This window comes from Streptopelia decaocto (assembly GCF_964273445.1).
Source record: "Streptopelia decaocto genome assembly, chromosome: 1".
Lineage (NCBI taxonomy): Eukaryota > Metazoa > Chordata > Aves > Columbiformes > Columbidae > Streptopelia > Streptopelia decaocto.
In genome coordinates, this window is record NC_138663.1 from 41,845,879 (window position 1) to 41,860,468 (window position 14,590).

Genomic DNA, 14,590 nt, shown 5'->3' on the forward strand with positions numbered 1-14,590 from the left:
TTCCTGAAGATCTTGTAAAAACGTTTTTAAAGACCATTACTTATTTTACTGCATTATTTTAAATTATCTTAAAGAATTACTAATATAATGTGGGGCAATTAAGCACAATGCATTGTGTAAGCATGAACCAAAACACAAGTTATTTTTTTATTTGAAGAATACGCTGTGTCTTCTCAAATGTCACAGCTCTTACTAAATATAGTTTTTTATTTTAAATCTATAAATAGATGCTAGTGTAATTAATCAGTTAAGCAGGACCCATAAGGAATTTAGGAAGTGTTCCTTGCCCAGAGGAGGGAAATGTCTGCTTTATTCGTTCCAAATGAAAGTTTAAATTCTACACAGTCAAAAGTAAGCTTTTGGTGTGTGCCTTCTAAATGTGACTACAGGGAAAAAAGAAAAAAGAAAAAAGGAAAAAGAAAAGAAGAGTTGTTTCAAATTCTGCAAGCAGCCTTGAACAACTGGACTCCGTCAATCTTTCTGGGTGCTGTAAGGTTCATCTAATAAAGAATGAAAGGGAAGTATTGGCCTCCATGACATGGATCTTTAGATGAACAATACATAAATTTCTAATGTCATATACCTAATTTAAAAGAATAACATAATACAGTACCTGTAAGGTTCATGCTAAATAAGCTGAGAATGACAAATATTGAAAAGTACCCGTCAGTCATCATTAATAGAATGTTTTGGGTGTTTGCTTTAGCGGGGTACTGGAAGGACAGAGGATCCAGCGCATCCCTTGATGATGCAGATATAGGTGAAACCAGCACTAATAAAAGGCTGCAGAGAAACAGACTAGTAATTAGTGAGGATAAGATAGTCACACAGAGTCATCAGCTGGAAAACTGAGCCCATTCAAACAAAATATATTTTTTGTAGAGCTGAAGGTAGGCTGTCTCTTCAGAAGGGCAGACAGTATCCTGGAAAATATAATACCAGTTCTGCAAAAACCCTAGATGTCATGTCACAGTTGAGAAGCACTTTAATGCAAGCTCCCTCTGTGATAATACAGCAGAAAGGGTAAATGCAGTCTTTGAGTCCACAGGTAGGAGAACAGGAGCAGCAGTATGGAGGAGAATATTCCAGCGTCACATACCATGATGAATTATGCCCAGTGTTTCATGGCCACGTTTTTCAAAAACATCTGTTGACAAACTGACTGCCAGTTTTGCAGCCTGGAAAATATCCTTACAAGGGATGCTGTCTTCAGTACAGACAGAGGTGACTTGCTTGCAGCTTATGCACACCTAAAGATGAACACCTCCCCTACCCCCCGCAAAAAAACAAACCAAAACAAAGGATGCTAGGCTTTAATGACTAACAGCAAAGATAAACATTGGAAGAACAAGCTGAATTTAGAATTAAGGTACAATTTCTAGAAGAGCAAAGACGATTTAAACGTTTGAACAAATTGCAAAGTAAAACCATAGATTTTTCATTATGCACCTTCAAATTAAGACTATTCAAATTTTTCTGGCAAATATTTTAATGGATTCAACACAGAGACTAGCAGATGAAATCTACCATCTTGCAGAATGTAGGGTCAGACTGGATAGTATAATAGTTGATTAAAGACTTCATTTTAATGGTTACTGGTGACACTTTAATGCAATTATTTGCTTTATCAGTGATCATATGGATAGATGAAATGGAGAGAAGGAAGTCTGGAAAGGAAACTCAAAAAAGAGTGACTAGAAATTACCTCTGGAGATAATATAGGGAAAATTTGGTTAAGGAGTAAACCAATGGGCAGAAAACAGGTGTGTTCCTCAATGTATAGCTCACATATAGCAAAGGTACATGCAACAGCTTTACATGTAATTGTTTATTTTGTGTCTTACTAGCTAATGGCCAAGTTCCTCGTTCAACCTGAGACAACTTCCTTAAGAATATCAATGAGCGCTCCTCAAGCTGAGGAAACCTCACCAACCCCAGTGCCTGCTGCCATGCACAGAACTGCAACACAATGTGACTTTTCCTTCACAATGAACTTGCCACCTCTAGTTTATTCCATGACTTGGCTCCAGCTGTTACTGCGCTTTGGAGTTATATGCTGGGTTCCAGAATTAATCCAAGAGTGATGCTGCTGTATCAGAGCAGTTCAGATGCTGGCCAATGTGGATGTTATTCTGGAACTCGCAGCAACAGGCAGCATAAACGTCCTCCCTTGCAATGTAATTCACTTAGATGTTATTGGCAAAAATATTGTTTGAGTAATACCCAATTTAATTAACGGTCATCTTCCTTATCTATCAGGAGTGGTTAGTGCCCAACTATAAGCAGTTAAACCCTGATTTGGGTTTCTCTGCCAGTCACTATTAATGATATGGTTGCTAGCACAGTACCTTGTGCATTCTCCATTGCCCGTTTTCCAGAATCAGATGCTTATTCAGAGTGTAAGAAATAACTCTATTTTCCATGCTCTTTGAAATTCTAATGATGCAGCAATTCCTTTCTGCCTTAGTCTCTCTTTCACTAGATTATCTAAAATGCTGCTGTTTCAATTTTATATTCACTTACTCCCAACCCAATAAACTTACCTGTTTCCCTGACGCTGCACATACATTCTTCACTGCCTGCATGTCCTACAGAGGTCACTTTTGTTGTTTTACTCCACATTGACCTTCACTCCTAGCTGTCCTGTCTAGAGTACTTTGACTCCTTAAATTCCCACAGTTCAGGAAAATATGGGAATGTGCAGGCAGAAAGTTTTGTTAACTTTCCCTGATAAACAGCTTTAGAATTTCTTTACTAACGTCCCTTTCTGCATCAGCTAATAGAAGTTACATTCACATCTGAGATTAAACAACGTAAGATGTTCTTAGAATGTATTTTTTGTTCTCCATTTTAAGAGTTGCTACATATTGGTTCAATTACCAAGACTCTAAATATGTAGGAAAATATGTCATATATCTTATTTCATCACTGTTCAAGGCAAAGCCCTGCTGTCCCCAGTTCTTTATATCTTAAATGACAAAAGCTTATTACTAGTCACTAAAATGCAGCGTGCTAAGAACTACATTATTTAGCATATTGCATATGACTTTGTGACTATAGTGAATAAAGGTGATGTTTTCAAAAACTACTTCACTGATCACAGACAAAGAATTTAAAATTAGTCCCCAAGCCCCCTGCAATGCTATCACACTTATTTCAGAAGATTCAACCAACATGTAAAATGGTCTGCAATGAATTTGGATGCTCTTCAGCTCTCCTGCAGGTTAAACTTCAATAAAGTGAATAATTAGATGCATTTAACATCTGCTGCAAAGCCACCAACATGACTTTTTGAAGCTTTGTACCAAGACTCATAATTCTATTACTGGTCTGTTTCCAAGTTATCTAAAGTGGGAGGGAAAGCAAAAATGCCTTTTACAAGTGAAATGTGTTTTCTAAGTGCTTTCAGTGAAAACACTGCTCCTTTGCACCTCTTTTGAATCAGTGCAATGTTGCCCCTGCTCAAAGGCTGTTGTTGTTGCTGGTATGATGGATCTGTTTTCTAGATGTAAATACATGTAAGTGCAAGTAGCTACAACTACCAGTGTACCTCTAGATACCTGAATGATGATACCCACAGTTTTTGCTTAAAGCAGTTAAGATACTGACATGCTATATGGCTAAAAAAAAGTCTATTTGTTTCTTATACACTAAGCTTCCTTATTTTCAGTATCAGAGCAACACAAAATCAGGATCAAGGCCATTTGCTTGCCTTTGGCTGGTTATTGAACATACATTTAATGACCAGGCAAAAATCTGCCCTCTTCCACAGCAAAATGAACACACTATTTCAATTTCCTCAATATCAAGCAACACAGACCAACAAGACGTTCAAGTGTAGATACAATTAAGAGCTTTAATCAGAGCACAGACAGTAGAGAATACAATATTTTTATTTTTTTCCTCAAAAGATAAAAAAATACTTCATAAGTATTTTACAAATTGTAAATTTTCCTTCGAAAAATAATATACAAATGCTTTTTGCTGAAAAACACAATACATTTCTATGTTACAACTGTTGCCTTATTTTAGAATTATGTATTCCCTGAAATGTTCTCCTAACAAAACAAGAGAGTATAATAAATCCAAAAGTATAACAAATATATTGCTAACTAGGGTGGTAAATGCTAAAGAAAATTATTTAAAACATCCAGTCCCTTTATCTGTCAGAGTGCTAAACCAAACGGATTACTCACACAAACTAAATTAACATGAACAAATGTTTTGAGCATCAGAACTCAAAGCAAGATTGAACAATGCAGTCAGTCAAATCTCCGTGTTCTGAAAAATATGGTACCGTCATGCTTTGCTTCCAACCTAGAAAGCAAATAAGCTACGTTGGAGCTTGGCATTTGAGGTTGATTAATTCTCATCTACAGAATTAATGGTAAGAGAGAAAACAATCCTTGTAGACAAAAATAAGAGATGAAGCTACTAGTTATTGAGATTTATCCAGAAAAGGACAGTGCTCAGAATACAGTTTGTATTTTGCCCCAGACAGGTATCATATAGAAGTCTTTATGTATTTTCTGATACCCTGCTACTGGCTTTCAGTTGTCACCGTCATTCACTCTACTTGCCACATTCCACCCCTTGCTGAAGTAGATTTGTCTCAGCCATTTAACAAATGATTCTTCTCCAGAGCCCAGAAGACTTGCTGAAAATAACCCACAAAGCACTCCAGTAACTGTGTTGAGAAATCTAGGGAAGATCTGAGGAGAACTTTGACTTGTGGACAGTTGGAATTATGACTAAAACAATGAGAAACTTTGAATGAGGAATAGAGAGCGGTGCAATAGAAAAAGTACTAATAAAGCTTTAATGAAAAAACAAAATACTTGCTGAATGTTTTGTCATCTCACTGCACGACGCTGCTGCTCAGCTGGGTCAACCTGATTGACAGTCTAAAGTCCTGCAAAGAGGGGGCCCCACACACACCAGTAACTGACCTGGTTCATTTTGTGGCACTGACTTAAACAGGGACTCTGTTCTCCTTGGCCCACTTTTTCATGATGCGGACAATGTATTCTACTTGAGAATTACCAGTGCTCTTCAGCATATGCAGCACTTCCCGCAGAGTCTCTCTACAGAGGTGAAAAACAAAGATTTAAATGAGGGTGAGACCCAACAGATACAATAAACAACTACCCAAATCCAAACTATTTTGCAAAACATGGGGTCTAGACAGAGAGGTCCCTTCATAGAGCAGAACAGGTAAAAAAGCACAGCAGATTAGATCCCAGCTCCCCCCCGCAAAACAAATAAAAAAAACCTTGTACATAATTGCAACAAGGAGAAAAATTAAAAGTAAAGAAAAAAAAAATCAGAAAAATTTAATTAGTTTGGAGTTTAGTGTGTGCATGTGTTTGTATTTATATATAAATCCTTACTCTTGCAAAATAGTTGCCCAGAACAAAACAAACTTTTTTTTAATGCTACTTGCTATTCTTCAGTATGGCAACATCTGGCTTAACGCTGCCAAAGCACCTTAGACATAAATACAAATAACATGGAAATGAACATTAATTACCAATAGGATAAACCAGTATGAAGCTGCAGTTTGTCAGCTACTTTACAGCAAGAACTCATATGTATAAATACTGAAAAACAAGCTATGTGTATTTTACTGCATCTACTGCAGTAATTGCTAAAAGGACACTTGAAGGGTGCAGTAGTTAATGAGATGATGCCAGCACAGAAGGAACACGAGGAAGGTGCAGAAGCCAAGATATACACCTACCAGTCATGTATGAAACAGCAACTTTGGCCAGGGGAGGATGGCCATCTGGCATCACAGCAGAATATTCACGAGGGAACAGTTCTTAAATACAGCCTCACTACTCTTGCTCATTCTCCCATCCAGTGAAATGGGCCAAAAGCAAAATTATCAGTAACACAGATAATTTCCTTTAAGATTTCATCAAATAATTATATTTGTCTGATGTGGGCAGTGCCTTCAGAAAGCAAATTTCAGTGAACACACAGTCTCATCTACTCATTGTTTAGAAATCGTGTCCTTTGTACAGCACTGAGTAATTGTTTCCCTAGTTCTGCTCTAAGAACCTTCAAATGTCATGGGACAGTTTTCCATTCTTATGCCATCATCACAAAAGGAGGTTCTTTCCCCTCAGTCCATGAACATACTACATTTATAACCTAGGTCTTCCTAGTATAGTGACTCGTATTTTGTTTTCCTATAGTTAGTTCATGGCATTTGCCCGTAAGTTATTATCCAACATATATTCTATAACTGTTGGTGCTTAAGATACACTTCAAATTGTACACTGCGTGTGGAACCACCAGCCAGAATATCCTCTGAAAGGTCAATAAAGAATTGGAAGAGGATTTGTAGTCCTAAAGCTAAGATTATGCTTCTGGCTTACAGCTAACTGGCAACAGAAAAAGGAAAATAAATGCAGATACAACACAGAATACTCACTTTGCTTCTCGGCCAGCTAAGATCATTTGAAAGACACCCACACAAGCACCTCTTTTGCCTTCCCAATGTTCAGGATTACTGTCCAGTCTCTCCAGAACATCAAATGCTTTGGCTGAATAGTAAAACTGATGCATCTGCACAAAAAGTGAAACATTATTCCTGACTTCATAACCATCTTTCAGAAGGGAATTAAACATTTTGAGCTCAGTTTTCTGAAATCAGCAGTAAGTAATAGAAGCAACATGCATTTTCCTGTTGTTCTGCAGGCAGCAAGTGACACAGAACAGGCACATTTCAGTTCTATGTAGGGAAACAGGTGGTATAAGGTTACTGGTCTATGTCTTTGAACATGTTATAGACAAACTGCACTGTAAACTTTATTAGTTGGCAATAGTCAGGACTGTTGTTTTGATCATATACAGATGACACTAGTTTACAAAACTTCTTTGTTATGAGGTGCCTTATCTAGTGTTGTACCAACTCTAGCAAAGTCCTTGATAGAATATCAACTTTGAACTAGTCAAAACATTTGAAAATGGAATCCCTTTTCCTCATCTAGAGGTGGTCACAGAGACATATTTTGATGTCTTTTGGGTTTATTATAACTTTGAGCTAATTTTTTTTTATTCACTGTTACAGTACAGTACAAAATAAGATTCAGTGACTCTATCATCCAAAGTTTTCCTGAGCATAGGAAAATACACTATGCATCATATCTTTTCTGTCTTGGGTCCTCTACTTGTAAATGGGAACAAGAAGCAAGCTGGTTGGCAACAGTCAGTGCAAAATGAGTGACCACAGTAACTGTGGCTTTTGAAGTCAGCGTAACTCATGTGGACCTTATCTATGACTGTGAGCGTTCTTCGCTTGGGCAAGCCTGACTAGCAACGTTGTTTGTGGTTACATCTTCCCCTGAGAGAGCACAGAAAGAAGACTGGGCACAACCTCTCCTCCTTTGGTGGCTGGAAGCCTGTACCTGCTGAGGAAAAAGTACAGGCTGTGGGAGTGTTGTTTGGAAATGTCAGAGAAACACAGGTACTACAGAATCAGTAGGAATTCCCTTTCTTCCCGTAAATTGTGATTTTAACCACAGGTCACTGGCAAGCAATTAAATGGATGGGAATAAGCATAGTGAGTATAAACAGTATCAGATGTATCAGCTCAAAAGGAAAAATTGAATACTGATCTCTCCAAACTGGCATCTGATCTAGTTCTGTTAAGCAAATACCTTTTTAATGTCCTCCTTCTACCTGACATAACAACAGCAAATGCTTCACCCCAAGTGAATGCTGTTCCCTGTATGGGTAAGATGGGCCATTCCATGAAAAGCAGCAAGAAATTAGCCAGAAGTCCCGCATCCCAGCTCCCTCACTGAACAACTTTTATCAGCATAGCATTGGGACATCCAGCTACACCTGTTCTGAGGACACTGTTGACCTCACTCCCCCCATGTTGTCAGCATTCTGTTGCGTGAAGCTCAGCTGCCTTAATTTACAGCTATGGTGCTGCCTCTGGACCTCCAACATCACACAATGTTTCAGAAACAACTGGAAAATGCTACATAAACTCAAATATGGGCCTTGCCCAGGTACAAATAGCTGGTAGTGTAGAAAGACAAGTTGTAACACTATAGTAATCACAAAATTCCTTGGTCTTTGGAGCTATCATTTATGGCCATATGTGGACACATAATTAGGCTGAAAAATTTAGTCCTGTAAGTGCAGTTTTTAAGAGCTCTAAATAAATCCGAAGTGTGAAGCTGCTTCTCCTCTAGAGTACAATAAAGTTTCAAGAAGAACTTAGGTAAAGCAATCAACTGATTTAAGCGAGACTTAAAATGGTCTAGAGAGATTTTACATAAGGTCTGATTGTCAACTTGCTTTCACGAATTGCAGCTATGGGAAACACCAGAGGCACAGCCACTTGCTTGAGCAACAAGACTTTTAAGGTGAGATGGTGGATTGAAAGACGTACAAGAGACAGTTAGCTCAGTTGTAGAAGAATGCTTTTGAGATCACAAGGTAGATTTTCTAACTTTCAGTTATGTGTTTGTCAGGATTTTGAGCACATGTTACTTTGTCAGATGAACGAAAACAGCAAAAAAGAATGCTACAGATAGTATGTGGATATTGCTACTCTTTGGACCAAACTGAGAATAACTGGGAGGTTTTCCAGCAGGACTGAGTTTACTGTCTTCCTTTTGAGATGGCAAATTTGGTCACTGTATCTCTAATACGACTGTGCTAATAGCTGCAGGCTCTTGTGTGTTCACTTGCATTAGGCTCCACTGAACCAGCTCCATGAGCTTTACACCTTCTACCTGTGTTCTGCTCTTCTTCTCCCATCTGCCTTCTTAAAACAGTGAACTGTTAGATTTCAACAATCACAAAATTGCAATCTGTCTTTATATTCTATATTTAATTTAAATTAAATCTAAAATGGTTGCTCCCCAAACAACTTCGGTCCACCTTCTGGCTCTGGCCAATATATTCTGAAAAGTGGACGGCCTGTGTCTCACCATGAGACTTTTCAAAAGAACATCCTTTTCTCCTGTCACTGGGCTGCTACTCCCCCAGGTCCCGATGCAGTGCAATCACCCTTGTAGATGGCAGAGAAGATGCTGGATACAGCATCCCATTAGTGTCTAATGAAATCTTGCATAGGACCAATTTTTCTTTCTCCTATAGTGCCATTTACAACCCTCTTAAACAGGTTTTCATCATATGCCTCTACATCAATCCTGCAGATGAAGCTCCTGTGTTTTCTTTCTATGCTTTGCAGAACAGCAAAAAAACTTGAATCAGAGCTAAGTCTCACTGTGTACAGACACCTTCTGAAGATTCAGATGTTAGGAATTTAGGCAGAGCTGTTATCAGCTTCCCAAGATCTCTCCACTATTAATATAGCTTTATATAAACTAGAATTTGGAGGTGTGCCAGCAGCGTATTAGCACGGAGCACCAGAACTATTAAACACGATCTAGAAGCTTAGTACAAATAAGGTAGCATATATTTTAACTTGTTCTAAAATTCCCAGAGCATCCCTACTAAAGTGGATGTTGTCTTGCCTAGCTTGACTTTTAAAAACTTTAGCGAGCTTAGCCTAGCCTCAACTCTTTAAAAGTCTCCTCTAGGAAAGATTCAAAAGAACTACTATGTATTAGCACAGGTCCTGCAGTAAGCAGTTAAGGTCAACATTTTTTCTGAGTAGTTTTATTCCTAATGACCACACACACAGTGTCTCTTTGCCCCACTTGGGCAGATAGAATAGTAGTTGTGGGAATTCTCTTTCCATTTCCTTATGATGAACAAAGGAGTATCTCCCATTGCCATTACAAGCTCTAAGGAATAAATAACACTGTCCCGGAAAAAAAATGTAGCATGAGGCTCTTGCTGAATCTCTGCTAGATTTTTCTTCTTAAAAGTTTCTTGTCATTTCTACCAACAATGAATCCCCAGTAGGAGCAGAAACTGTTATCGTTATTGATAGCTCCAGCATGCAGTAATTTACCAACATTTTAATCAGTGGGTTGTCTACCAAGAAGGCCTGTAGGTCAAAATACTGACTAATTCTGGCCAACTCATCTACGTCATTAAACATCCCAACGTTATAAAAGAAAGTTCAGTTGTGACAGCAATGATGGAAAGTATCAAAAAAAAGGCTGCTGGTACAATCATACAATCACTGAATTAACATGCCATACACCCAGTTCTAAAGAGAAGACTCACTTTGTAGCAATCATTTGCAATGAGCTGCAAAAGGTTAAACGACTCCCCTGAGGTCTCCATCTTCAGGTAGAGCTTCCAGGCCAACTGTGGTTTCTTATTCATAATATCTGCAACAACAACAACAAGCTGGGATGGTGCAAAGAATATGCTATGCACAATACTCAGTGGCAGGTGGATAAATGTTCCTAAATCTCTTTACTTGAGGTAAATGCATGCCTCAGCCTGTGAGCATGAGGTTGGGAAGGGCAACTTATCCTTCTGCCTTACTAGGGATAACAGCAATTCATCAGAGAATACCAATGTCAAGAGGAATGATTATGGCATTTACATCTGCCATGTAGATGCCACTGCACATCCATTTACATTTCACAGATACAGCAATAAGCACAAGTCTCATGATTTCAGATGTAATTAAGAATTAGAATGGAAAGCATTAGAGAAGTTATTTTGTGCAGGACAATGAACTGTGGCAATCCATTTAGACAGTGAGATTTAGGATTATGGCTTCTTACACACAGAAAAAAATAAATTGGCACTGAACTGAGGTCTCTAATACTTGGAGCCCACCTCAATCTAACCATTCAATTCCCATGAATTGTAGCAAACCAAAGCGGGGGTGAAGCACCTCCAAGCATAACAAAACTTGTCATTATGCATTTACTAGAAAAAAAATATTTTTGAATTCCTGAGGTTTGGTGCTGGTTTTAAATTTGCCTATGTGACTAGAATTTTTCATTGGTCTTTAACTTTAAACATGACTTCTATACACAATTGGAAATAAAAGAATCAGAATCTTCCATCTCAGCTAGTGGAAATTCTACCAGGGTGTTTGAACACAAAGAATTCTAAAATTTGATTTTCTGGAGATAGGAACCCATTCTGTTGAATCTGAGGTGGATATTGGTCATTCCTGCCTCATTTGAGTACTGGGGAAAAAAATGAAATGAAGTATTCCTTTCTTTTCCAAGTTGTACCAGCTACTCACAGAGCACAAGAGTGGTCCATGTGGTCCAGAGTACTCTCTGAGTAGCTGGCTGATCATACATGGACCACTCCTGCTTTTCAAAAGAGGGACTGTTTAGCTTATTTTATCTGTGTGCACTGTGCCAATAAATATGTTGCAGGTAGAATGGGTGGCAGTATCAACAATAAACATGTAACATCAAATTACAGGATTTATAGACACTTCTCATTTAGGAGGCAACAAGACATTCAATCAGATTTTTCCTTCATCCGCTCCAGATACCATACACAGTGGCAAGCAACCAGGCCTTAATTTCCAAATATCAACCCACCTATTTAGGGAAATGTGCTAATGTGCTAACTTGATGTTTTCTTTACCTTCTCTTCAAGAAGAATTTGGTATAAATAGTATGACAATATTAAACAAAGAAATACTATCTAGCATCCAAAAAGATGCATCTCTGGTACTTTCTGTCCTCTGGAAATATTTCAGCATTGAATTGTTTACAATTCAATACCTAATCATACTCTGACATGAATGTATTATAATGCTTTGTAATTTCTACAGCAGCTTTTATCCAGAAGGATCTAATAGTAATTTACATACTTGACACAAAAAGATAACTATATTCATCACTGAACATTTGATTCTGCAAAGAATTCTACCAGCTGTTTGGGAATGAAAAAACCCCAAATTTTAAGACAGATACAAAAGAACACAGCAGCTCTACTGAAACTCCTGCAGAAATTCAGAATGGCAAAGGCACAGTCAAGAATAAATAGCAACTCCTACGAAAGAGCCAGAAAATTTTCGATTGATAACATGGTGTTGATTCTATCTCTTATATAATAAGTAGGACCTTTAAAGAGCTCTGCATTCCCAGATGTATGCCAAAGAACTACTATAGCACAGAATCAAAGGGATGAACGCTGTCTACTGAACAAATATGATTTCCCTATGCAATGGAAATTTTCCCATCAAAAAAATTCACATAAAACATTCATATATAAAATACTCAAACACAACCAGGCACTGCAGCTTAATGAAAAAGGAAATAAACTGGCACATCCTAAAAACAGAGTCATAGATAAGCATCCATAGGTGTGATATGCCTGTCTGGAAAGCTCACGTTGGCAAAGTTGACCACATCTGCGATGTGGTATAGTGTACCAAAACATAAATATTTACATTCCAGTACAACTACTGAAAATTGTTTGATAAGATAATATTTTTATATTGAGGCATTGCAAAGAAAACAAATTAGCCTGGGGAGTCTCAGACTTGAGTGGTCAGAAAAGCTCACCTCTATACTATTTTGCATGTGGTGCTACATCTGTATCTATACTGAGGTGTAGTCTGCAATGTTTTAAAAACTGACTTGAAAATACTAAATAAAATTTGCTGTAGAATATTAAACACAGCAAAAATTTTCTGGTCTCAAAAGAAGAATGGAAAAGTTTACGAAAGAAAAAAGCACGCTGGAGATTATAAAGGACATCCCTCAGGCACAGGAGTTTGGACAACACATGCTTGCCTGACTCTTCTCTTCTCTAGACATCTGACATTGGCTGCTCTTGGAGTTAGACAGACCCTTGGGCCTGACCCAGTATGGTTGATTTTATGTTTTTCTGAACATTTTAGAGTTGTAACTCAGTCTTTTAAGACACAAAATCTTCACTCAAGCAATTGAGTAGACTATTAAAAAGAAAAAGCTTCATTGGTTAGGACAAAGCTGCATTGACAGAACCATAACAGCACTGCACTGAAGCAGTAATTGTTTGCTAAAGCCGTATGTATGAAAGGTGCAATAATGACCCACACCATAACTAGTGCAATCAGCTTTTCACTTTCACAGTCCTGAATCCACTTACAACATTACATTCAATTAAGAAAGTGGATTGCCAAGACTTATGCAATAGAGGAGGATCTGTATTCTGCAATGTTGAGGGTAAAGTGACTCACAGCAGCGAGCTAGCCAGCTAAGGTAAACAAAATCATTCTTTATCTTCTCACTCTGGATCAAAAGGAACACCTGCAGGAACAAGGAAAACAGAAGATTACACATGCATGTACTTTCAAACAAAATGAAAGCAGACCTGCCTTGCTTCAACATGCAGCTGAGGCTTAAACCACACCGAACAACTGCTTCATGAGAAGAGGGAGGGTACGTGAGTGCAGTGCAGGGGCACCTCTCTGGGTCCCTGGGTGGGTGGGGGGTTCAAACAGGGCCCTGCTGCTTATCGAGGGCCTCTGCGGCTGCCAAACGTTTGTGGAGCCATGCAGAGGGTGCGGCCTGCTCTGAACCAGCGCCAGTGGGCGGCCATGCAAGGCAAACAGCACAAAGGAGCCCTGGGCCTGTGGGAAAAGCTGTTTGGAATGTGTTTGTTTAGAAAGCAACGCAAGCAATTACATTAGCATCTTCTTGAAATACCAGAAGTTTCACGTCTGTAGGAGCCTTTCCTCCCCAATACATGTCAGAGATCATTCCAGGTCAGCAATAAGCCACTTTAAACCATCTTGGTTTCAGTACAGTTCCAAGGCAAAACATTGATCTTTTGTAACTTACTGTACAAATCCAGGTTTATTACATTCTACATAGAAAGGGATGTATGGGGGGAAGTTACACATTTTAAAACATACTCTGGCTTTATTTACAGAAAAAAAAAGCTATTTATGCCTCTCTGCAGGTATAATTGTAAGTATACTAGGATGCTACTGGCAAAACTCAAAATACCTTTATAGGAGCAGATCTATGTACTGGAACAGTGAGTTCTACAAATTACTGAGATTTTAATTGGCTAAACATTGCTGACCCCCTAATTTCAGGGGTGGGGAAAAAAAAAGCACAGCATTATTAGTAGCACTTTATCATAGGTTTTATTTCATTATGTCCAGGGAGGTAAGCTTTTTAATAAGTTAATAAGTGCTATATGTAGAAATATCACAAGTTTATGAGACACTGGGGAAGGGTGATCTTTATATGAAAGTGTCATCACAGGCAAAGATCAGACATTAGGACAGGCTAATCAATTTAATTACATAATCCTGTTATTTAAATGCACCAGCTACATAACACAAGTTTAGACTGAATCATTTGTAAGAACATAAGAGGAAAAATGTGTATTAACAGCAGTTTCCACCTTTGTGTTTCTTTGTTGCCTGGCTGCAGCTAGAACTTGCTTATAGCATTATCATTTTTATCAGTGTAGCCTGCTATCATAGTTTTGAGTTACTCACCTGCATTTTCAATAAGCTAACTAAATTAGAGTGGATGAATTGAAATACATATCCAATTTGCCTGAGAGCCTTGGATGTTTTTCTTAAATAGAGATGAAATCTCAGGTCACATAAATTAAGGGGGTGGGTGCTAGGGGATGGAGTCAGGAGGATGGGGAAAAAAAGGGGAGGTGGGCTCTGTTGTCAAGAAACCTGAAGAGCTAAAAAGTTAGAGGGACAGGA

General features: G+C 38.3%; 1 protein-coding gene across 3 annotated transcripts in view; it reads right to left on the reverse strand.

Moving 5' to 3' along the window:
• Window positions 1-3,842: 3,842 nt before the first annotated feature.
• IFT56 (intraflagellar transport 56) overlaps window positions 3,843-14,590 on the reverse strand; it is a 47,529-nt gene continuing 36,781 nt past the window's right edge. The window contains exons 15-19 of one of the 3 annotated variants that reach the window (XM_082071995.1): window positions 13,094-13,163; window positions 10,168-10,274; window positions 6,440-6,573; window positions 4,950-5,084; window positions 3,843-4,317 (exon numbers count right to left, since the gene is read on the reverse strand). In XM_082071995.1, the coding sequence (XP_081928121.1) occupies window positions 4,973-5,084; window positions 6,440-6,573; window positions 10,168-10,274; window positions 13,094-13,163 (423 nt within the window). In that variant the 3' untranslated portion in view covers window positions 3,843-4,317; window positions 4,950-4,972. Of the gene's footprint in view, window positions 4,658-4,802; window positions 5,085-6,439; window positions 6,574-10,167; window positions 10,275-13,093; window positions 13,164-14,590 lie in introns of those variants that run through there. The other 2 variants (XM_082071994.1, XM_082071993.1) reach the window with 2 other exon arrangements.